This window comes from Homarus americanus, unplaced genomic scaffold (genome assembly GCF_018991925.1).
Source record: "Homarus americanus isolate GMGI-L3 unplaced genomic scaffold, GMGI_Hamer_2.0 scaffold57980, whole genome shotgun sequence".
NCBI lineage: Eukaryota > Metazoa > Arthropoda > Malacostraca > Decapoda > Nephropidae > Homarus > Homarus americanus.
Genome location: NW_024716703.1, coordinates 20,622,737 through 20,648,564, shown reverse-complemented (window position 1 = coordinate 20,648,564; position 25,828 = coordinate 20,622,737). Strand labels below are relative to the sequence as shown.

General features: G+C 35.5%; 1 protein-coding gene across 4 annotated transcripts in view; it reads right to left on the bottom strand.

The window, feature by feature from the left end:
* Window positions 1-13,238: 13,238 nt before the first annotated feature.
* LOC121858330 (golgin subfamily A member 5-like) overlaps window positions 13,239-25,828 on the bottom strand; it is a 35,553-nt gene continuing 22,963 nt past the window's right edge. For all 4 annotated transcript variants that reach the window (XM_042354697.1, XM_042354696.1, XM_042354695.1 and 1 more), the window contains exons 9-16: window positions 20,946-21,086; window positions 19,803-19,908; window positions 18,163-18,347; window positions 17,828-18,032; window positions 17,334-17,432; window positions 16,781-16,930; window positions 15,908-15,974; window positions 13,239-13,860 (exon numbers count right to left, since the gene is read on the bottom strand). In XM_042354697.1, the coding sequence (XP_042210631.1) occupies window positions 13,598-13,860; window positions 15,908-15,974; window positions 16,781-16,930; window positions 17,334-17,432; window positions 17,828-18,032; window positions 18,163-18,347; window positions 19,803-19,908; window positions 20,946-21,086 (1,216 nt within the window). In that variant the 3' untranslated portion in view covers window positions 13,239-13,597. The remainder of the gene's footprint in view (window positions 13,861-15,907; window positions 15,975-16,780; window positions 16,931-17,333; window positions 17,433-17,827; window positions 18,033-18,162; window positions 18,348-19,802; window positions 19,909-20,945; window positions 21,087-25,828) is intronic.

Here is a 25,828-nt window from a genome sequence, read left to right as displayed (position 1 = left end):
GTTATAGAAATTCGAGTAATAGAAATAACAAGGCTTATGGAGAAAATAGGGTTAGGTGCAGATTACTACTCAAAATTGAAAAAAATTAGTAGTTAGCCTAACACAAAGGATAGCACAGTCTAAATAAATGTTACATTCATATCTAATAATGAAATCATACAGTAAATGTAACACTTTACCTTGAAAAAATATGAATATAACTTGATGGGGGAGAAGGGTGATTTGGAGGTAGATAACATCGAGTTTCTCTTCAAGGGTTATAGCCTTTCTCTTACGATCATCACCGGGAATGCGATCACCAGAATGCTTCTTGGAGATATTCTTCTTTACCATAGTCACAGTTAATACCACAAAATTGGAGAAATAGTAAGCAAAAATCGCGTTACAGCAAACAAGCGTTCGTGTTATACAAATATCGTTCCTCTATTCATAAATCGCGTTAGAGCCAATTCGCATTGTCAAAACACGCGTTATAGCAGAACTCACTGTACTAGGAAGGCAGGCCTACCAACAATGCAGAAAACACAATTACCCGTAGTGATCAGAAATATTCGTCCATTGTAACACATTGTATCGAAGAGAAAAGGGACTGATACTTTTTGGGGAGAGTGTACAATGTGACATTGAAAGACAGGAGGCCCTGTTCAAAGCTAAGAGGGCAAATGGGTATTGAGAGGAATGCTGAAGTTCTGCATAAAGTAGGTTGAGACAGTTTGGGCACATAGAGAGAATGGATGAGATCAAATGGGTCAAAAGGTGCATGAACCTAAATGTGGAGGGGAGGAGAACCGGGAGCAGGCTAAGAAAAACATGAGGAGAGGTTGTATGAAATTATATTAGAGTTAAGAACCTGACAAGAAATGAAGTATGTAAGATTTCCATCAAGTTATTCGCAGTTAACCCACACAAACATGGAAAGTGACAGTACAGTAAAACGAAGAGGATTCCAACGTGGACTCCTATTAACCATAATACATATGCAGTACATACTGTATCAATGTATAAGATTTTGCACTCTTATTAAATTTATGTAAAGTACAATTAGCAGTGGATTAACTGACATTACAAAGATCAATGTATTCTTTATATGCACCTCAAAAACAAATTAGCAGAATAAAAGCCCAATGTCTTCACTACAGTAGTGATGATACAATCAAGGTGTCTATGATGGTTCTGGTGTACATGGAAGTGTTGGGTGATGGTAGAAGTGAAGAAAGGGGCCGTTTGGGTCATTACTAGTCATAACAGGTAAAGCAGGAGGGACAGTTGGATTTTTTTTTCTTTTAAACACTAGCAACAGAGGAAATACTGTACCGTGGGAAGAGGATGGGACTGAAAAGTATTAGGTTGAAGAGACTGCCACTTCTTAAAACTTATCAAAGGAACCTTTATACTTGCCCGAAAACTAAGCAGATGACAATTTCTTAGTTCCAGGCAGAAGTCATAAATTTTCAATGTTTTCTGACAAATAATGTTTGAACTTAGTTGTAGTTGAAGTAAACTGTGTGCAAGGCTGCACCACTGCAATTCACGATTTTAATTTGCTTTTTCTAAATTATTTTTGGTATGGTATCTGGAAAGTTTTGGTGTTAAAAAAAATCACTCGCCTTTGAATTCAGCATTACAGTGGCCGGTGTTTCTAGACAACATCTCTACATGCAGACACACACACTCCAACATAGAACAACATTCCCTAAGCATACAGTACAAGAATAATATAATATATCTCTAAAATTAAACAATAGTGAACATTTAATATGTTTGTTATTGAAATTTGTGATTCAGTATGTCAAAAAACAAGATCATTACATTAAAATCTGATTAACTTATTTGGACAAAAAGAAAAAGCATATTTTTAGTTGTTTTAATGGGATTTTTTATATATATATATATACAGGGTATAAGAATACAACCAGTAACATTTCATTTTCAGTAGTACATGAAAATAATTTCTGTAAAATTGACCATACATTGTCAATGCCCCAAATCATAAACTTGGCACATGCAAGAAGATAATTATGCATAAAGCACAGTACATAATTTTTCTACTGTGGACAGTAGTTAGTAACAACAGAAAATCAAATTAAAAAAGGGGATATATAAAGCCAACAAAATATGCCAATATTTCATGCAGACTTTCAGAATACAGTACGTACTGTATAATAAAACAAACATGTTAATTTCTTTATACACATTCTTCAGTTTATGTTTAAAGGATTATATTATCAGCATATACCTGGATCACACGCACCTACAGTGATTTACTTGCACACACACATATATATATATATATATATATATATATATATATATATATATATATATATATATATATATATATATATATATATATATATATATATATATATATATATATATATATATATATATTATATATATATATATATATATATATATATATATATATATATATATATATATATATATATATATATATATATATATATATATATATATATATATATATATATATATATATATATATACACAGAATGTTGGACTGGGACTGGAATGGAAATACAGTTTGTATGGTAATTAATGGTCCATCTTGGATTAAGAACACTTTGATGCTTTAAACAAGTCTTTAGTCATGTACAGTATAATACACTACTGTTATAAAGTATATGATGCCTTCAACCAAGAAAAAAATTTTCTTGTAACAATAAAAAATTTTTACTCATTGTAATATTGTAATTAAATTTTCTTTCAAATTAAATCCTTATGACAAAATCAAATTTCTGTAAAATGTATTTTATATACAAGTACTGTAAAAGCTAAAATTCTCAAGAGTAATTTATTTTCTTGGAATACTTTGTGTTAAATTTATATCACATCTACTGAATTTCTGATTCAATGACAGTCACGATGAAACATTTTTTTCTTTGGTAACATCAGTCATCACTTTTACATTATACTATAACGTTTTTGTCATACTGTCGTGTTATATAGTACTGTACTGCTTAATTTTCTTAACACTAATGTTATTTCTTGTTGAAGTAATTTTGAAAAATAAGACAATGGATGATTTCATATTTTGGTACAGTACCCAACTTGCAAATCTCAACATTCATTTGACTTGCTCCAAAGAGAGAGAAAATAAAATCTTTCAATAGACACTACTACTGTATCAATTTTTATCACTGTAAAGAAAAGTAGTTTCATATTGGTTTAATAAATTTTAAACAACATTGTCATTTTGTTTTCAACAGTTTCTAAGACTAATTTGCATTGCATGGCAATCTCGAGTTTTTTAAGAAAAATTACACTCTTGTGTGGGGTGGACCAAAGGGTATAGAAGCCTCAAAGGGAGGGAGGGAAAAAATATAGATTAGAAATGCCCTCTTATATCTGTTCATAGCCACAACTTGAATATGCAATGTGAATTTTAGTATCTACCTTTATTCACAATGCTTCATAACAATTCACTGTGCATAATACTTTCAATAATTTAGTATAGTTACCACTATCACATACAAAATGATTCCACACTCTTCAAGACCCACAGTCATTCTTGAGGGTTAGAGGACCAGGGGAAGGCAGAGACTGGGATAGATGAATTAAATTAAAAATTGGGTTCCCAGAGACACACAAAACCTTGGAGGATTAGTAAAAACAGCCCTAGAATGTTTTGAGTGGAGGATTGTGGTCACCAACCCTCAGATATGAGGACAGTACTCTGATTGACCATGACATCTCTCGACCTAATTCACGAATATAATCCATCCACCTCATTCTCTATCTTCCTCTTGCTCTCATGCCTTCAACCATGCTGTTATAAAACCGTCTAACTAACCTCTCATCTGTCATGTGCTCCATATTTTTGTTTCATCTTAGCACATTCTCACCCACATAATCCTGCACATTCTTTTTACACCTACATTCCTTACTCTGTAAATTCTCCAAATTCTTATGCTTTTCAACAATCCATCTTAGCTGCTATCAATCTTTATTTATAACTCCATTGAAATCTCTGAATTTCAAATCCATATGAGAGGTGGAACAAAATTCCATTAAGCAGCTTCCATGCATGCTCTACAGTCAGACTTCCCCACAACCAAGGCCCCTGGGGACTAACACGTTTATTGCATAATTAAATTATTTTTACCCTTTTTATTTCTCTCCCTGTTGAACATTTATTTTTTTAACCATTATTATTGTAACTTCTTTTCAGGATTTACCTTTACAATTTTTCCTTTGAAAAGAACAAAATATACTATCATTCACTCCAACTTTCCTGCAGTCTCAAGTCACCAGTTGAGCATCATTTGCATAATATAATGTAGCTACATGTACTGCAACTCTGTCTGCCTATTTCAATTTCATTCCTCACATCACTCAATCATCCATCCTTACCTGGATTTTCCATATTATTCCATCACTTATCCCTTATGTAATCCCCCTGACATATCAAACAAATCACTTGAACCAATGTTAATTCTCACACAAATGCTGTTTCTATTTTAAAACTCTTTGACAGCATTCAGTAAACTTAAACATATACAGTATAAATTTCAAGTTTTCAACATAAAATCATATACCGGTATCCAACACCGTCCCGTTTTGAAACATCTTAATCCGAGTTTCTCAAAGCTATTTCTACAACTGCAAGTTGTAGCTTTTAATTTATCTAATGCAAGTTCATGCACCTGTTCACATTTAGGAATGTGGTATTTATAGTGAACTTAGGGTTCAAATTTACTTGTTTCTCCATTTTTAACTTTTATTTTCTAAAATTTAAGAGTACAATTAACAATGATTATACATTTTTAAGTCTTTCTTATCCCATTTATGCAGTAGAATAACAGCTGGATAATATACTCTCTACAAACATCCATTATAAATATTGAAAATTTATAAAAAAATATGTACATACATATATACAGCATTATATTTACATCATAAACTGACCATTATATGACAGAATTATAGAACAGTGTGTACTGTACAGTATAAAATGCGATGTTCCTTTGCAATCCAGTCTATATCCTGTACAGTACAGTGGACTGGAAAAGTTAGCTTAACATGAATTTTCAATCCTTAAATTTTGTTAAATTACAGAGCACTGAATTTATTTTCACCGTACACTATAACTACTTACATTAATGAAAGTATGGTGTGTAATGGTTCTAATATAAAAAAGTTTCTGATTCTTGCTCACCATGTTATTTCTAATGAAAATTAAATGTACTGGATACACTATCAATTTCTGTTGAATGAATATAATACAGGTGTAGGCAAGTTATGATTTTGTCATTACATTTTTTACTAGTTAAATGAGTGAAATGTGTGCTTTATTTCTCATAAGACCCAAAGCACATTTTTTTTTATGTTTATTAAACTTTTATGGTCAGGTCTTTTCCTAAATTTCTCCCAACATGATAATCTTCATGTCCTACTGGAAGAAGATACATTCAAAGAATGAAATTACCATATGTAATTGGTATGAATGGGCATTAGGTTTGCCTTTAAGAGTCGGGTGTCATCCTGCAGGTGGACAGAGTTAACATGGTTATTCCCAAATCAATATATAGTACAGCACTGTACTGTATGAACTGTACTCAGAATGGGTATTGTCATATCATGTATCCTGTTTAGATAAGATCAGGTTGTATTAAGAATGCAGGCCCAGCAAAATTCCCAATATGGAATTGATGAACAATTAAATTAGTTTTTAAAAAATATATGAATGAAATTGAAAAAGGTAAGATACATTTACAAAGTGCATGTACTGTATTGATCTGTAAGTGCTACCTTCACCTATATTATTGTGTTTAATTACACCATACATCAGCAGAGAAAATTGATATGCAATTAAAATTTGAATTGTACAGGTTAAATATATATGCTGATAACCACAAGGAAAGAAGAAAACACGAAGTTCCCAAGCGCTTTCGTGTAATTCACATCTTCAGGGGTGAGTACATACTAGAGAGAGAAATACAAACCAAGGTGTATATATACAGAGGAGGGTGAGACCAGGTCCACAATGGTCAGGTATTAGGTAATGACCCTACTAATCTTTAAATAGCACACAACGGTTGGTGGTCAGGTCAGATGGTCAGGTGACCCGGCCTTCTCACCTGGTTACAAATCTTCTTAATTACAAAATTGTCCAGCTTGTACATGCCGTTACTCAAATTCATGTTGAATGCTTCTGTATGTTTAATAAGACTAGATTCTATGATGTTCCTACTATCAATTGAATTACATGGTAATATTGAGGAGGCATTATCCCAGTCAATGCAATGCTTGTTATCCCTCAAATGAACAAACAGAGCATTGGATTCCTGGCCTGTCCTAACACTGTATTTGTGTTGTTTAATTCTAGTTGCAAGATCTTTTCCTGTCTGGCCTAAGTAAAACATATTACATTCCTTGCAAGGAACTTTATAAATGCAACCAATTGTGTTGTTGGGGGAGTTCTTGATTAACATTTGTTTAACAGTGCATGAGTTTTTAAATGCCACATTGACGTTCCAGGTTTTTAGTTGTGAAGGAATGTGTGAGAAATTTTTGTGAAATGGTAATATTAAGATATTCTTATGGTCATGGGTGGGCTTGGGATCAGTTCTATAAAAAGTTTTCTTAGTAATGTTTAGGCATTTGTCTATGAAAGATCTAGGGTATTTAAGGTTTGAGCCAATATTATATATATATTTGTATTCCTCATCGATGAATTCCGGACTGCAAATTCTCAAGGCACGTAAAAACATTGTTGAAAATACTGACTGTTTGACTTTATTATGGTGGGCAGAATAATAATGAATGTATGAACACACATTAGTTGGTTTTCTATAAATACTGAACTTAAAAGTGTTACCTATTCTGTGTATCAGACAGTCTAGGAATGGCAATTTACAGTCTTGCTCTAATTCCACAGTGAATTTGATCGAGGGGGCTAAGTTGTTAAGTTGTGGCAGGAAAGCTTTTAGGTCCTCATTACATGGCCAGAGACATAATACATCATCAACATATCTAAACCAGACTGCTGAAGGTGGTAAAATATTACTTAATAGTTTCTTTTCAAAGAATTCCATATATAGGTTGCTTAATACAGGTGAGAGTGGATTACCCATTGCCATACCAAATTTTTGAGCATAATATTCTCCATTGAATTCGAATTTGCAATCCTTAATACATAGTTTGATGAGTTCGATGAAGTCGTCTTTCGAGACGGGCAGTGAAATATCATCCAGGGAATCTATGAGGAACTCTAGTAAATCATCAACTGGGACCTTTGTAAAGAGTGATGTTACATCAAAACTGACCAGTTTAAAATCATAATTAATGTGTAAGTTATTGAGTTTATCAACCAGATCCATATTATTCTTGATATTGGAGTTAGAAATGTTGCCAACTAGGGGATTTAGTAAAGAAACTAACCATTTAGATAGTTTATAAGGGATTGACCCAACTGAGCTAATGATGGGTCTTGCTGGGTTATTGGGCTTGTGGGTCTTGATTACACCGTACATGTATGGCAGTGGAGGGGACATTGAAGTAAGATGTTTAATGAGAGTAGCTTTGCCTCTCAATAGGGACTTCAGTTTTTTGTTGAACTGGGTGTTGACAGTGTTGAGAGGATTATTTATGAGTTTAGAATATGTTGTAGTATCACATAAAAGGTCATTCATTTTAGAGATATATTCATCTTTGGTCATCAACTGACCATCTGACCTGACCACCAACCGTTGTGTGCTATTTAAAGATTAGTAGGGTCATTACCTAATACCTGACCATTGTGGACCTGGTCTCACCCTCCTCTGTATATATACACCTTGGTTTGTATTTCTCTCTCTAGTTTGTACTCACCCCTGAAGATGTGAATTACACGAAAGCGCTTGGGATATATCGTCGGTTAACGTAATTTCGATTAACGAACTGCCTTCCATAAGGATCTTCAATTCGTTTAACGAAAAAAAATTCGCTTAACGAACTTCTTACGAACCGACCTCAACATGTTTTCGCTTGCACTGACCGGGCAACCAGCTTTAGTATCAGTCCGCCAATACATTAATCGGTTCTAGGGCTTAAATTCCTTACTATTTTTGTAAATATCAAGAAGTTTATACTATTCAATAATTTTAAAAGTTTAATATTCAATTTTTTAGTCATTTTAACAATTATTGAACGAAATTGAAGGTAAAGTGACTAGTTTAATGCGCGGCATCCAGCCTCTTAACACAGCAAACAGGCGTCAGTCTCTCTCTGTTTTCACTGGAGGTAACATCTTGCTTGAGACTCTCTTCAACTAAATGCTTTTTGTCTGTGTTTCCAAGCAAATTATTGGTCATTTTGAAATATATTTTATATATTGACAATATATAATGCAGTGCAGCATTGATTTAAAGAAAATAATCTTGAATTAAACCAGAGAGCTAAAATTTTATGGGTGAAATGGCACCATGGGGTGACTTCTCTTCCACCCCAATGCCTTCTCTTCTTCCTTCTCCTCCACCCCCATTCTAAATCCCATCATCATCATCATCATCAGGAGCCTTCTACATACACACCTCAAAGTAAGTGAACTTTTCTACCATTTTTGTTGAATTTAGGAAATTTTCGGTGAGCTGGAACCACTTACCCAAAAACCCATTGAAACAATGGTTTCGTTAATTTAACGTCATCTGGAACGGATTGAGTTCGTTAACTTACTGTATATATATATATATATATATATATATATATATATATATATATATATATATATATAGTATATATATATATATATATATATATATATATATATATATATATATATATATATATATATATATATATATATATATATTATACCTGTACAAGACAATTACCTCTGAATAATTTAACGTCATTGAAACTTTTGTTTATTGCCATATATTAATGAGTAAATTTGGCGAATAATTGCGTAAGGTGAGGCAATATCTAGTCTATAGTTATTCACCTAAAAATCAAAATGAATTAAAAGCTTGTGCTTTGTGATGTGGATGAACAGCTGAATAAAATTGGATACAGACAGTCCCTGAATTAGACCTGGACTCTGTTCGTAAGTCCATACAAAACACAATAATATCCTATACATAACAAATAATGTAAATACTGTACCTGCAAATGAAGTGATATTAAACAATACACAGAAAATAATTAATTACAAATCTTTGTGATAAATATACAGCACTGTACTATATTGGGATCCCGTTCGTAAGTCAGGGACTGCCTGTATTTATTTGGAGTTCAAAGGGTGACAGGCTCTTACAGAAATATATAGGCAGTTTGGAACACCTACCAAGCACTGGGTTTACATTTTCATTCTGCATCTGAAGATGGAGCCAGATGATCAAATGTCAGGTCCATGTACAGTTGTGGACATGAAGAATGTGGCAGGCAGGGAGGGAGGGATGTGGTGTATATGGAGGTGGTAATTAAAAGTCTACAAAAAATCTTTTCACACCAAACACTGATTTTATTGGTTTAATTATGAGGCAGGCACACTTTACAGTAACAATGTCCTGTAAATAGCTCAGTGGAGTACACCAAAACAACCAAAAAAAAAATGCCACGAAAGTTTAATGTTTTAGGCGACTTTTTACTGCCACCCCAAACATGACCTCCCTCTCTACCAAATTTTTTGGGTCCACAATTGTACCTTGGTCTACTCAAGAGAATCTGATCTCCAGAGCTGATAAGACTTTGGATGAATGACTATGTAAGGGTTATAGACTCTTTCACTGCATCTTTATAACTGAAATACTGTACTGTACAGTACAGTCATGCGCCAGTTAACGTCCTAGATACGTTCTTGGAAACGTGATGTTAACCGAAATGGACGTTGTCCGAAATTAAATAAACCTATTGGATTTATTCTAATGGGGGTTCCAGGCACCCAACCCCAAGTTTCCCATTTTACAACCATTTAGACCCACAAAATATATACTGTATATATAATGTTATGGTAAATATCATAAACACACATAGGCATGGCTAGGTTTATTACAAAGTAATGAAAAGGATAATGTAAAGTGGGTAGTCCACAAAACATGTAGCTATGTCTCTTTATTTGAGTGCCCCGGCCAAAGAAGTCCTTTTCTTCACTTCAGGACGCCTGAGTGTCCGTTTTCTCTTAATCTTAGAGTGCAGTACACCAGATACTTCTTTATTCTTAGTAGATGACACAGAATTTTAAATTAACCCCAATTGCAACTGGAGTTGCAATTGTTGAGGCAACTAGATATGTCTGATTACAGCAAATGTGTTATTGTCAATTTGTGGGTGAAAGATTTTATCCTCAATAGATGTAGGTTACATTACACCTGCAGGCAAATGTTTAAAAAAAGCCTAATCAAGGAAGCATATTCCTTTAACACATAATATCTGACCAGTATGGGGAGGATCATCGTGGTCTCCATCAGGGGGTCGTGGAGTGGTGGTCCAGCAGGCGCCACGGATTTGGGGGGGGGGGGGCACGGACGTATATGCGATCAGACGTTGTTCGGTCGGACGTTAACCGGCGCATGACTGTACTACAATTGTAAATAATGAAAAGGTTGTTAGATGTACAATTTATATTTTAAAGAATGAAGGACAAAACCATAGAAACTAAACAATGGCAGAAAATTACTGTAAAAGATGTGCGTTTTGATGGTTGGGAATGATGGGAAAAGAAAGCCCTCCCATTATCAGAATCCTCCGAATAATTGACAATTCAGTAGGTCCATTAGTGAAATTGTTTTGCTAGGATTACACCACTATATATAACACAAACACAATAATTTAGCAGCAATTAGTGCAAACACAGGTTTGTGGGTTACAGATATATGGAGACAGTGATTAAAAAACTTTTGGTTTTTGGAATTTCAGATAAAGGAACATTGATTTGTATTATGAAAATTTTACCTAACCAATAAATGTGACTCAAGTGAAAACTTACTTTCTCCAATGTAACAAGTATGAAAAAGTCCTGAAACCATTAAAATAAATCTTAAATCTGTCTACACCTTCAAATGTTACTGTGTTTACCTCGAACATAGGACTCCACAATATTCTGTTAACTCATTTGGAGATGGAATTATCAGTCAAGAGGAAAGAGAGAAAAAAGTAAACTTAACAGTGACCTCCTCTTTTCATCATTGTAAGCCCTTTCCCAATATACTGTAGGGTGATAAGAACCAAGAACAAACACCGACTCCTTCTTCATTTACTGTCATCCTTTCAGACTTAATACTACAGTATCCCAATAAATTACTCAATGCCTTACTCTTATATCATTCAAGCATAATACTGTTACCTATATGCCTATCCCCCTCACTTATTTTGCATCCCTCATCCCGTATTTCCATCCATCTCCTTGGTTTTCCCCTCTCCCTCCTACCAAATACTTCTAAACAATAACACCCTTTTTCAAAGACTTTTCATTTCCCATTCTCTCAATACAGTATATCCATATCACCATAGGAAACCCTGATCAGCACTCTGACAGACAAATCTTTTACTTCCACATCTCCTAATTTCGTTTCTAATTTGCTTCTTCTTGCATCCAGGGTCCAAGCGTCAAGCCCAAAAGCAATGTTGGCTCAATGATTCCCCTATACATCCACCCTTTTGCCCTCGACACAGCTTCTTCTCTTCTACTTTCCTTTTTCTACAGAGTACAGAATATGTATACAGTAATATCTCCGTTAGCCGGAATCCCTTAAACCCAAAATTCTCCAATAGCCGGAATTTAAATTTTCTCGGAAAATCGTTCCCAGAGCTGGATTTTTTTTTGAAAATTCCGACTTTGGGAAAAATTTTCTTTAAGACATTTTCCGGAAAATTCCCCCAAAAATTTATCGATAACCGTAAAACTCTCGGGACGGGGAAATTTTTTTCCGGGTGAAAGAGATGAAAATACTGTATGGTGCATTTTCTGGAAATTCTCGAGAACATTCCTTCGGTAACTGGAAAATTCGGGGGATGGGGGATATTTTTTCTGGGTTCGAGAGATGATGTAATGGGTAATTTCTTGAACTTCCGAGAAATCTCTCATTCCCGGAAGTGCTCTGCGCCAATTATTCCGGCTAATGGAGATATCACTACTTACTGTATACAGTATAGCAGTTTGGAAATCTGAAAACTTTTACCTATCATTATTGTTGATATCTTGTAATGATCAGAAATTATTGAAAGCCATTTGTTTACAAAAACATACACAGCATTCATTTTATTTCATAAATATTATTTTGAACTGTATAGGAAAAAGAAGTAAAAATGCTCCAAAATCATTTGCTGTTCTCTCCCTCTTGAGCAGAAATAAAATGTAATTTGCACAATTCCTTTCAGTTGGTAATTTTTAAACAAGAAATACTAAATGGAAAAGAGCATTTCAATGATAAGTCACATTTATAAAGCAAAGTAAATGTAATGTTCTGAAAAAAAAATATATAAATCAATTACATATCTATATAAGCTACCTTACTAATCTTCATCTTTAACTTCTTACATTAACATGAAAAAAAAAAAAAAAATCTGCAATAGACCAATGGGAACATCTCGGTAAATACAGTAACTTGCTGTTTGTTATGTGAATACAGTATATGATATACAAGTACTGTACGTATATACAGTACTACAACACTGTACTTGTTTATAATCCTTTAACCGGTTTCACTTACAAACACCATACAATAACACAAATGCAGTACAGTACAGTTCTGTACAATACAGTACTGTACTGATACTGTATTTTGTATTTCATAGTATTACAATAAACCCTCGATAATTCGGCATTTGATAACTTGGAATTTCACATGACTTGGCATGGATATGGTCTCGGAATGCATTATAGTATAACTCGGGAAATGCCGAGATATGTATAAAATTATCTGGGAAAATCTCGGCATATCTGGCCGCCTGCATCACCTTCCATGACTCTGTGTCACCTACCATACCTCTGTGTCACCTACCATGCATCTGTCACCTACTATGATGCTTCAATCTTTGCCTGCAGTACTCGTAAGTGTTACTTTATTAAATTTATTAATTCTATGTACACATATATAGGTCAATAATATTTTATTGATGTATTTTTGTAAGGGGGGGGGGGAGTGCCTCGATAAGTCAGAATTTTGGATAACTCGGCAAGATCAGAGCACCATATGTGCCGAGTTATCGAGGGTATACTGTATAGTCAAATTTTTTCATAATGCATAAGATTACATTTTACAGTTCAGAATCATTCAGGTAGTAATCACAAAGGAAAGTTTTCAAAGGAGGCACAAAATTTAATAATGCAGCACAGAAATGTCATATCAAATTAAAGTATTGTATATGTGATAACCATTCTATAGCTATGGCAGTAGGTCATGGTGGTATTGGAATAGGTAGGAGCCAAAGCAAACAAGTTACCTGGAATCACTAAAACACAAGTTCATAAAGGAGACACAATAATACCTGACATACGAGACTATTTATAACAGGTAACAACAATTCCATAGTTCTGCAAACAGCTTAACAAAGCCAAAATGTGGAGTACCATCAAAGTAGAGGTTATATAAAATAATGAATATATGATGATAATGCAGCTGAAGATGTGTGATGGGAGTGTTTGATATGACACTCACTATATGTGAGGCACAGTGCCAACTGGATGATGATAATCTGGCCCATGTATTTCTGGTGTATATGTGAGAAGAACAATCATCACCCATACATGCAAAAGGCACATGTATACAATGACAAAAACTCTAGCAATAGGGTAACGTCTAAGGAATACTCCCAATCTAACAGAAAACTTATCCAAGGTAGAGTAAGCACGCTTCACCTGTCGAGTTACACCCCCATCAAATGGAGATTCAACAAGAAAACTTGGTACACGGTTTCTTACTGAAAAGAAAGAGATACCCTTAAGTGTTAACAGATATCTGTTTTAAATTGATACTAATTTTAATAGCAGTAAAACCTTGATTTAACAGACTAATAAGGGGATAGGATGTCTGTTGGTGCTGAAAGCCCGTTATATTGAGTTGATATTTTTGCAACATATAATGAGTGGTCAAAAAATTCATTACAGTGACCTCTCGTTTAACGAACGCCTTGGTTAACGAAATTTCGGTTAACGAACTGCCTTCCATAAGGATCTTCAATTCGGTTAACGAACAAAAATTCGGTTAACGAATTTCTTACGAACTGACCTCAACATGTTTTTACTTGCACTGACCGGGCAACCAGCTTTAGTATCAGTCCACCAATACATTAATCGGTTCTAGGGCTAAAATTCCTTACTATTTTAGTAAATATCAAGAAGTTTATACTATTCAATAATTTTAAAAGTTTAATATTAAATTTTTTAGTCATTTTAACAATTATTGAACATAATTGAAGGTAACGTGACTAGTTTAATGCGCGGCATCCAGCCTCTTAACACAGCACACAGGCGTTAGTGTGTGTCTGTTTTCACTGGAGGTAACATCTTGCTTGAGACACTCTTCAACTAAATACTTTTTTTCTGTGCTTCCAAGCAAATTATTGGTCATTTTGAAATATATTTTACATATTGACAATATATAATGCAGTGCAGTGTTGATTTAAAGAAAATAATCTTGAATTACACCAAGAGAGCTAAAATTTTATGGGTGAAATGGCACCATGGGGTGACTTCTCTTCCACCCCAATGCCTTCTCTTCTTCCTTCTCCTCCATTCCCATTCTAAATCCCATCATCATCATCATCATCCAGGAGCCTTCTACATACACACCTCAAAGTAAGTGAACTTTTCTACCATTTTCGTTGAATTTAGGAAATTTTCGGTGAGCTGGAACCAATTACCCAAAACCCATTGAAACAATGGTTTCGGTTAACGAACGACCTTCTGGAACGGCTTGAGTTCGTTAACCGAGGGGTCACTGTATTCGTGACTGAGCGGCGGCTGCCAGTGTTCGACTCTGTGGGTCAACTCACTTTGTGAGCAAATTCCTGCTCATGCCTAAAGAAGGTTCTCACAACAGCAGTAATAGTAGTAGGAGTAGGAGGGTTTCCCTTTGGTACAGTATTTTCCATTACCAAATGCAAGGAAATATAGGATTGAAAAATCTGTTTGGTAATGATAAATACGGTTTGGCAAAGATGATGTGCTTTAAGGATCTGGATATCCTGGACAAAGTGTTTGATAAATTCTCTGCTGAACTGTATTATCATAAATCAGAGGAGGAAGGAGGAGGGAAAATTGGAGGGAATGCCTTGGCTGCCCTGTATGACTAAACTCCAGGGATTCTATGTCAACAGATTCATTACATGCCAATCATATACATAAGTTAAAACATTATTCATTCCTTTATTTTGTTCACTTCTATGAGAAAAAAAGAAAGAGGTAATGAAACACTCAGTTTGACAAAGATAAAGATGGATTTGGCACTGGTTGCAAAATTAGAGTTGGCAGCTCTGTCTCATTACCACAGCCCTCCTTCCAATGCCTGCCTCACTTCTGCAAGCTGGCCAGGCGCCACCACCACCAGTGTCCTACTGTCTGCCTCGATATTTTTATAGTTACACAAAAACAACAGAAATGCATGAAATCTAAATGAAATACTCACCATGTGTGGTTAACAGAGGAGATTAATTTGCCATGATCGATAGTGGTGACTTAGAATACTGTTATTCTGAGTAAGAGCTAACAGCAAATGCACCCACACAAAATTTGGACTGTTAAATCTAAAATTTGTTAAATCGAGGTTTTAACTATATTTGTAAAAGAAAATGTAAATTTGTTAATTATGGCATGCTTTACTAGAATGTGTGATCAGATAAAAGAATAGTTTTGCTGTTTAATAGACTTACATAAATGAACTTCACAGAATTAAAAATAAAATTGGATTTTTTATCAGCAAGTTGTCCAATTAAGCTTCTACAAAACAAATTTGGTTTTATATCTTACCATCATCTTGCCGATACAGTGTAGGAGGATCTCGATTCAGCATCTTTTGGGATTCTTGGTACTGTTGCTATAAGACATGAAAAAATAGAATTAGTTAAAAATTTTAAGAATTTAAGTATTTAAAGACTGCTGGACTTTATTTTAGAAGTCGTACTGATTTTTTCATTGGATCACATTTCCTGTGCAGTTCTGGTTGATTGTTTACCTATGGGGAAGCAAATGGTTGATTCCATTCTTCCATCAAGGTTTTATATCTATTTATCCCTACTCACTAATAAGTACCCTTTGGCAGTCTGCAACACAACACCTCCCCATAAAGCTTTGCAGAATTACTCTATCTCATCGTAACATTTCTGGAAATGCATCCTTTGAGTAAATTGCAGTAAAGGGTGTATGCGGCCCTTTCAGAAAAATTACAACCTGATTTGTGGGACACTACTGCAATTCTGTATGCTCCACATGAAGAATGAATTTGGGTGTGTCTACATGCTGGACTTGAATTTTCACTAAGTTGGTGCACATTCCTATCGGTTTGTGAAATAAAAATAAACTAGGTATGTATGTGAAACTTATACATAATGACCAAACCAGGATGTTGTGTGCTTAATTTTGAATAATAAAATAAATACTGAGCACTGAAATAGAATATCTTGGAATTGATGCCAAGATAAACCAGTCCAACACTAGTGTTATTATCCAACATCCACGAAGGAAAGCAAAAACTGCACAGTATTGGTCATACAGCATTATTACCATATATTATGGTAGACACCAGATTGCACAAGAATCAATCAAAAACTACAATGTACATAAACACTTATACTGTAGCCTCCACAAAATACTTGTCAGTGATCTGTTGTTTATAAAACTCACCTGAAGACGTTCCATTTGGATGATTAACGAGTGTTTTTCAGTGCTAAGAGTTTCTATGCTGTTCTGCTTATGGATTAGAGACTCTGTAAGACCATGGACACGCTGTTCCAATTCTCCTTGACTACTAGATGAACTCTGTTTGTGAGCCACCTGTCAGTAAACCATAATTATCATTAAAACCTGCCTGAATCTGATTACTAAATCCCCTTGACGAAACACCCAATGATCATGGAAAAAACAATTACCCTGTAATGTATTAATGCAATAATTTTCCCTGGTTATTCATAAACTGTGTATGAAACAGTAAATTATATTTGTAACAGGACAGTGGAAAAAACAATATTTTGTCTGGAAGGAATATTTTTCAGCAAAATTATTTTCACCTAAAGAAACTTAATCTTGTTTCTGGATTTAAAATACAGTAATACACCCACAGATAGAAAAGAACTTCTAAAGAAATTCCAAAACACAGTTCTGATCATCACAAGTATCCTCTTCAGTACTGTACTGTGAACTAATCAAGTTATGTACATTACACTGGTCTAAAACTAACTTGCTTTCTGAGTCGGTCTATTTCAGTGTCACGTTCTTGTAACCGTGAGGAAAGATGAACTTTCTGTCTTGTTAGTTCCTCATGAGCACAACGTAATTCCTGCAAAAGCCAAATGGAGATATTGTTAAAGAAAGACATGGGACTCTGAAGCCCGGCAGTGTTCCCCAACAATAACTAAATGTTCACAATGATGTTTATGACATGTTGCAAGATGGTAGAACTTGGTAGACATAAGGGAAACAGAAGAAATGCTACAAGTTGACCTAACTTGAAAGGAAAGTCAACATGTGTAACAAATGAACCAAATACGGAACAAAATATTTCCCCTATCCAAAAAGGTGGTTTAGTTTTAAAAATTCTACTTTCTTGTCTTAGGAACTGGAAAAACTGGCCCTAATCAAAGGCTGGAATAATTTTTATAATTTCATTTACAATATGGAGAAAGAGATCGAGGAAAAAACCTGATTGTGTTAGAGTAAAAATTTTAAACCTACCTCCTGTATCTGTCTTAATTCAGACTCCACCTCCATCCTCCTTTTTCGTTCCTCTGCTAAGGACTCTTCCAGTGATAGGGCATTCTGAGATGCAAGTGTTGCCTGGTCTTGTGCAGCAGCATCCATGTCAGAGATTTCTGTCATTAGCTGCCTCACATGTGATCCTGCACCCTCCAACTCTTCCCGTAAAAGGTCACGTTCAGCTCTAAAAAAATTTTTTTTTCTTCTAAACTTGTAAAAGTTGCATGGTAATGTGAAGTGCATAATGAAAAATAAGCATTTTAGTAAGCAGTGTTATAGGATTTCTTTAAAAAACAATATGTCAACTTCTCTACCTTATCTGGTGCAATTCTGCTTCATGAATCTCTAAATATCCACCACTGGAGCCTTCAACACCTCCATCTCGATCTTTTAAAGTTGCAATCAGCTTTTCTTTACTCTGTAGGATTCTACCAGCTTTAGCTTTGTATTCTGTCAGCTCTTCTCTTGAAGTTACCAGGTCACCTCGTAAAGAACTAACCTACAAAACAGCATTATAAGGGTGAAATAGTTACAGTATTTATCTCATAAAGCTTATAATCATTACAGTATTTACTTTACATAGAACAATAATTATCAATGCTTAAATGATATCACTTGATCCAGAGAATTAAGGGAACAGTTTTCAGTGCAGTATTCTTTTGAAAATTCTTCTGTCTGTATCCCTCATAATTATGAGAATATAAGATTAATTACCAAATATAATTTTTTTAAAGTCATTAATCCATTCACATGCACGTTTTGGGTAGCTTGAACCATATTTTCTGAAAATTTCATAAAAATTCAATACAGTACAGTGCACTGTTTTTTCAGATAAGACTCTTCATTCCTCATCCTCTTACTAAAACTACCTTTACTGTGTAAAGTGATAATAATACTGTAATGATAATAATACTGTAATGATAATAATACTGTAATAATAATAATAATAACTGGTCTTTTATTTCTCAAAAGTGCCAGTTCTTCTAAAGAATTCATAAGTGCTCGAAACAATATAAAGTAAAAGACCTGAAAGTAAAAAGAAATACTATTACAACAAAAGATCACAAATTGTGACAGTTCAACTTGTATCATTCATATACCCTTAAGTTTTAATACTTCCTAAACCCTGCAATTCTCCATCACTGCACCCTGTTCAGGATCATTAAAAAAAAGAAAAAAAAAAGAAAGGTCTCTAGTTGTTTCTTAAAGGCCTCCAAAGAAGTCAGCTGCTTCATGGATGCAAGCAACCGATTTTACAATCTGGTTGCTGTATAGGAAAAGTATTGAAAAAACAAAAACATTCCTGTACTGTTCCAGGCTCCTTAAGGCGTGAAGGATCATCACTACTAACCAAAATCATTTCAGAATGTCTAGTCAGTGGGATTAGTAAGTAGGCCACATAATGTACTTAGGCTCACGAAACATTAGTGTCTTAAAAATCATTAAACAGAGTTTGAACTTTATCCTAGGTTTAATTGGAAGTCAATTTAATTCGATAAAGAATGGGGTAATGGGAGTCCTTAGTGGGAGAGCAAATATAAGCTCTTGAATTAGAAGATTTAATCCCGAATTAAAATTAATAGCCAAGTCCAGACTAAACAAATCATTTACTTTAGTAAATATATATACCTGTATATAAATAAATATAAATATAAATATATATATAAATAAAGGTGTTGGGTTTTGGCTCATATCGTAAGCAGAAGAGTATGACTGGAAGTGGATTGGAGAAATAGGTGATGGTGACTTATTGTGTTGACGGATGAATAACAGACATTATACAGGAATTTGACCTGCTGTACAGTGTAAGGGGGGAAAAATTACAAAAAAGGTAATGCAAGTACATATTATGTACACACATACTGTAATTGCACAGATACAAATTGAGATGAGGATTGTGTGAACTTTTGGAACTCTTAGTCATTGAAGGATTTAATGTTTTAATAAACAATACCTGCAGCATAAGCTGATGTGTTCTGCTTTTTTCATCTTCAAGCTTACGTTGTGCCTCAGACAGTGCTATGGCTACTCCCTGCTGCTCCTCTTCTAACTGATTGATTCTGTGAATAAAATATTATTAATGATACAAAAATATTAATTATATAAAGATGAACAGTATTAACTTATCAAAGTGCAAAATTTAAATCTGCTCAAACTGGATAGTTTGAACACCCTTCTGTTTCAATAACTTCAACATCTATTATCTTTATAATAGGGTAGTTGTGACCCTGCTTGACCAGCTGTTCCCACCTTGTGGGTTAGCATTAGGAAGGGCATTTGGCTGTAAAATTTTGATTCAACATGCCTGATGGTAACTGGGTCACCAGAGCTATGTCCATCCGTGGTCTATGCCACATTTTCTGGGCTGGCACCCTGGGTTTGTGGTGGTGAGCAGGGTGGACATCCCATTTTAGTTTTACCAAACAGCTGCCATCAGCTAACCCATGCAAGTGTGGAAATGGCCATAAATGTTGATGAATCCAAATCTCCAATACACAAGATCTACAACTGTCATACCACATATTATACTAATCTGAATGGAAAAAATTTAGATGTGAATGTAAATAAAATGGTAGCTCAATTTATGGGTTATTTATTTTCTAAGCCAAGTTTTAAGGCAGATTTAATCTTATTTTTGCTTGAATTTAATTTTGTTTTCCCACTGTCTTGTTAAATCATATTATGCATCACTTCGTAAACTGAAGTATGCTTGCACTGGAACTAAATTAAAAATCACATTTAATATCTCGTAGCTTTGCATATATAAATGTGATTGTGGAATATAAACAGCCTATTTAATGGTAGAAAATGATTTAGTAAACATAAAGAACCTTACCATCGACCCCAAAATCAAAAATAGCATGAGTACAAAGTATAAACACTTACATAACTTATTGTATGCTAGCAAACCAGTAGAATGATGAAATAATGAAAATGAAGTAAAAACTAAAGTGTCCTTCACCTTCAGTCAGTGTGAGATAAAAACCATGTACAGTGGGTATCTCCAATATTCTTTAGATAGTAACATCTTTCTAAGTATGTTCAGAAACATTATTTACTCAGAATTTCATAACATTTAATGACTCATAAGTCCTACCTCTTGGTAAGTTCACCATAAGCTGAGGAGTGTTGTTGCCTCTCACGATCAAGTATGCCTTGAGTTTCTGTGAGTCGGTCCTGGAGGGTTTGCAGGGCATGGTTGTGTAGTCCACTACTTTCATTTGCACCTTCTAATAATCTGCAGTTTCAAATCCAAATTATGACTAGGATGTTCAATGTAGTTAAATGGAGCTGGAGTACATAAAAGAAAAAAGTACAAACAGAATGACTGGAAATTTAGTTTTAATTACCAGCATCATAAAAGCTGTCAATATATCTATCTTTTCTCAAATAAGGGGGAAGATAACAAAGCTATGGGCTATGACATGTGTGGAGAGAAACAGAAAAAGGCTAAGACAAATACAGGTATCCCTAGCTATCCGAATGGGTTTGTTTTCTTCAAAACCATTCATTTATCGATTTTCAGATTGCAAATAACATAATAAGTGGGCAAATAGGATTTAGTTCCTAAATGAGAAAAACAATATTATACCTAAATATTGAGATTATTCACAAACAACAAAAAACTACAATATCATACCTAAAAACATTAATTCAGTTCACGAACAACCAAAAAACTACAATATTATATCTAAACCATGACAAACTAAATTAACTCTTATGCTCAGGGCTAGGGTGTGGCTGGCCTTACCCCCAACGAGAAAAATGAGAAAAAATTAATCCCCCCCACCAAATTTTTAACCTTTATAAATGATAAAACAATAAAAAAAAACGTAAGAAAAACTATACATTGTCACTCTTTATTCTTCCATGGTGCCTCAGTGACGAGACAAATAAGAGGAAAGCTTTTTTTTTACATCAAGCGCTCGCTGTCACTATGCACTTAGGGGTTATTTTCCCACTTGCCTCTGTATCCGAGTTGGCCAATAATGCATATATTTACTGATCAAAATACTTATTTCCTATACATAATTCATTTAAAATAAATTTTTTGCATTACTCTTCATAAGAAGTTCTCAGCGAGACACACACACACAGTCTGTCGTCAGGCTTTATGTTTGGGAGACCACGTAGGTCATACAAATAATGATCAGAATAATAATTCCACAAATAAATACATTTATAACATAATCATTGCATTATTCTCCAGTAATACTACACTACAGTACAACTACACAACAGTGACCCTCGGTTAACGAACGCCTCGGTTAACGAAATTTTGGTTAACGAATTACCTTCCATAAGATTCTTCACTTCGGTTAACGAATTCCTTATGAATTTTTCCCAATTTTTTTTCGCCTACTTTTGCCTGCTCACCAGCTGTAGTATTAGTCCGCCAATACAGTACAGTAATCGGTTTTAGGGCTTAAATTCATTACCATTTGAGTAAATATCAAGAAGGTTGTACTATTCAATAATTTTCAAAGTCTTACATTAAGTTTTTAGTCATTTTAACAATTGTTTAACATAATTGAAGTACAGGGAACTAGTTTTTAGCGAGCCAAACAGCCACTTGACTCACCCAAAATGGCGTCAGTGTGTGTCCCTGCTCAGTGGAGGAAGCATCTTACTTGAGAATCTCTTGAACATAAACTATTTTTACATTTTTACAATACAATTATTGGTCACTCTTCCACCCCAATGCATTCTCTTCTCCCTTCTCCTCCACCCCCATTCTAATTCCCATCATCAACCAGAAGCCTTCTACATGCACACCTCAAAGTAAGTGTACTTTACTGCATTTATTTTGTTTGTATGTAATTTTCGGTGAGCTGGAACCAATTACCCAAAATCCCATTGAAACAATGGTTTCGGTAAACGAAATTTTTGGTTAACGAACGACCTTCTGGAACGAATTGTGTTCGTTAACCGAGGGACCACTGTACTTTTAGCAATATTACTTTGATAGAACATGATAAAATGGACAAACAATGAAAATGAAACAAACAAAAGTAGGTAATTACGTTCAGGAAGCTTCCCTGTGGCCGAGGTGTGGTGTGACAGGCAAATAGTCACAAGGGAACCTGATAACCCGCGCTGGGCATTTAAACAGTGGCGGGAAAAGGCACGTGTTCTGGAACGTCACCCGGGACGGGCTGGTCGGACGTTCTGAAACGTCACCCGGGACGGGCTGGTCGGACGTTCTGAAACGTCACCCGGGGCCTAAGGGTTAGATATATAATTATACTGTATACAGTTAGTACTGTACATTACCTCATATGAGGCAGTTCATTCCTGATCTTCCTTAGGTCTTCCCTTGTTCATAATGCTTGATTATTTCAACCTTGTTTTCAATTATCACAGGCTTATGTGGTCTCTTGGCAATGATGGGGGTAGCTGTGGAATCAGCACAACACTTGATTGCTATTGTGTAAAGATTCATGAAAGGATGGCACGAATGCACATGGATAAAGAGAGAACATTGCCAACACAAAGCGAATGGCCATGAGACAATATGGGCTGAGGGCAATGCGGGAGAAAGGGAGGGGTGATGTTATGCTACCCCAGCTGACTCTGGGGCACACAAGATTTTAATTTTCAATCAGACAATTTTTCATATAAGCAAATATCGATTTTGGAGAATAAGATAGAGGTGTAGAAATATAATTTTCGGACGAGAGAATTTTCGCAGAGCGAGGGCTACCCGAAGTAAAAATATCCAAATACAGGTACTGTAGTTGATAATACCATCCACTTGCATGCAGTTGTGAAGTCAATCTTAATACTTGCAATGATTCACAACACATCAATTCAATGGGCATAATAAGTTTAGCTATTGGGTTTGTTCATGTTACCACTATCACATATGACTCCATAATTTGCAATAAACTGGCATTTGTTCTCTTGTCTTCCCAGCACCTTGAGGTGCCTCCTGTATGTGACCCTTGTCTTGCTGCCATACAGCAGGGTGGGGAGGACCACTGCTTGATACACGTGCAATTTTGTAGATAATTTCAGCTCCCTACAGTTGAAGACACGGTTATGGAGTCTGCCAAAGGCTTGAGATGTGCATCTGATCCGATGTTGAATATCTTCATCGATGTCCATGGTGGTGGACAGGTGGGAGCTAAGGTACTGAAAGTGGGTAACATTAGAGAGAGTAGTACCGTTAAGCTGGATGGATGGTGGAGGTGTGGTTGAACCAAGGGCAGGTTGAAAGAGAATTCGAGTCATACGTGCATTCATCTCAAGGCCGAAGTGAGCATATGCATCTGCATAGGGGTTTAGGGTCTTCTGTAAATTGCGTTCAGTGTGAGGTCGTCTGCATACTGAAGCTCAGTGATGGAAACGACCGACACTTTTGTTCCTGCCTGGAGTCGTCTTATGTTGAAAAATCCCTTCAACCAGTACTGGATATCCACCCAGCCGACTAAATTGGCACTGGCACGCTTAAGGAAGGCAGCCAAGAAAATGGAAAAGAGAGATGGTGCCAGTACACACCCTTGTTTTACCCGTTTAGATGGGGAACAACTCAGACAAGGTGCCATTGTGCAGGACACTGCCGTTCATGCCATCGTGGAGTTGCCTCACGATGGCAATGAATTTTGGTGGGCAGCCAAAAAGACTGAGGGTCCGCCAGAGCTCTTCCCTGTTGACAGAGTTGAAGGCCTTATTAAGGTCAATGACGGCCATGTACAAGTCATGACGCTGTTCTCTGCACTTTTCCTGTATCTGGTGGGCAGCAAAGATCATGTCAGTGGTGCCACTTGATTTTTCTGGGAGGAAGTTTTCCACCTCAGGAAGAAGTCTATTTAGGACAGCAGTGAGATACCGCGGTAGATGCCACAGTCTCCCTTGTTCTTAAAGTCTTGGGGTATTTCCTCCTTCTCCCATAAGTTCTACAGGAGAGAGTGGAGACGGCTGGTAAGCAAAGGTTCATCTGCTTTATACACCCCAGCTGGGATTCCATTAGGCCCTGTGGCTTTGTTATTTTTCATCTGCTTGATGGCAGTAGCTACCTCATCCAGAGATGGAGGATAGCTGAGGGGCCTGCTAGGTAGTCATGACATGCACATCGGTGTTACAGTTGAGCAGCGAGTGGTAATGCTCTTTCCAGCGCTGACGGATGCCTTCTTCATTTTTAATTACGGAGTTACCATCGGATAAGCGGAGGGGGCCAAGCCATGAGTAGTTGGGCCATATATTGTTTTAGTGGAATTGAAAAATTCATGCATCTTGTGTTGATCCACAAGCTTTTGCATCCATTCATTAGTTTGCGAAGTTTGTGCTGGGCCGCCACTTTCTTCTCATGGAAGGTATCAGCTTTGGTCCAAGACTTAGGGTAGTTCTGCCAATCAGTGATAGCAGCATATTTACTATTGATAAGTACTTTGAACTTCAGGTCATTTTCATGAAACCAATCCTGGTGTTTTCTTTTGATCTGGCTGAGGGTCTGGTTGCAAATTTTACGCATGTATGCATGAACACAAAGAGATGGGAGTGATAAAGAAAGAAAGAAAGAAAGAAAGAGAAAAAATATAATAGCTGGAATGGAACCAATTATCGGACAAGGGAGAGACGGACTTAATCTCGAGAGAACAGCGGAATGGAACGGTTGAGAGAGAGAGAGAGAGATGGCAAACATGGCCTCACATGTCAGATTCTCTCCCCTCCGCGTGATCACTCATCATACCCATAAAGAGTCAAAAGAAAATCCGAGAATCATTCAAATGTCCAATTGGATAAAAATATGATCTAAATGTCTCCTGATAATTTTAAAATCTCCTTTCAGCACAGATGTGACCCTACGCTCGGAATGAGATATAATACTGTACTGAAGAGAAGGTTAATACCATCCTTTTACCAATAGGTAAAAGAGGAGTTGATTTATAATACTGTACTAGACTATTCCTAGGCTCAGGCAATTCCTGTGTAATCTCAAGTTTTAAGGTGAAAAAACCAAACAAATTCAACTAAAAG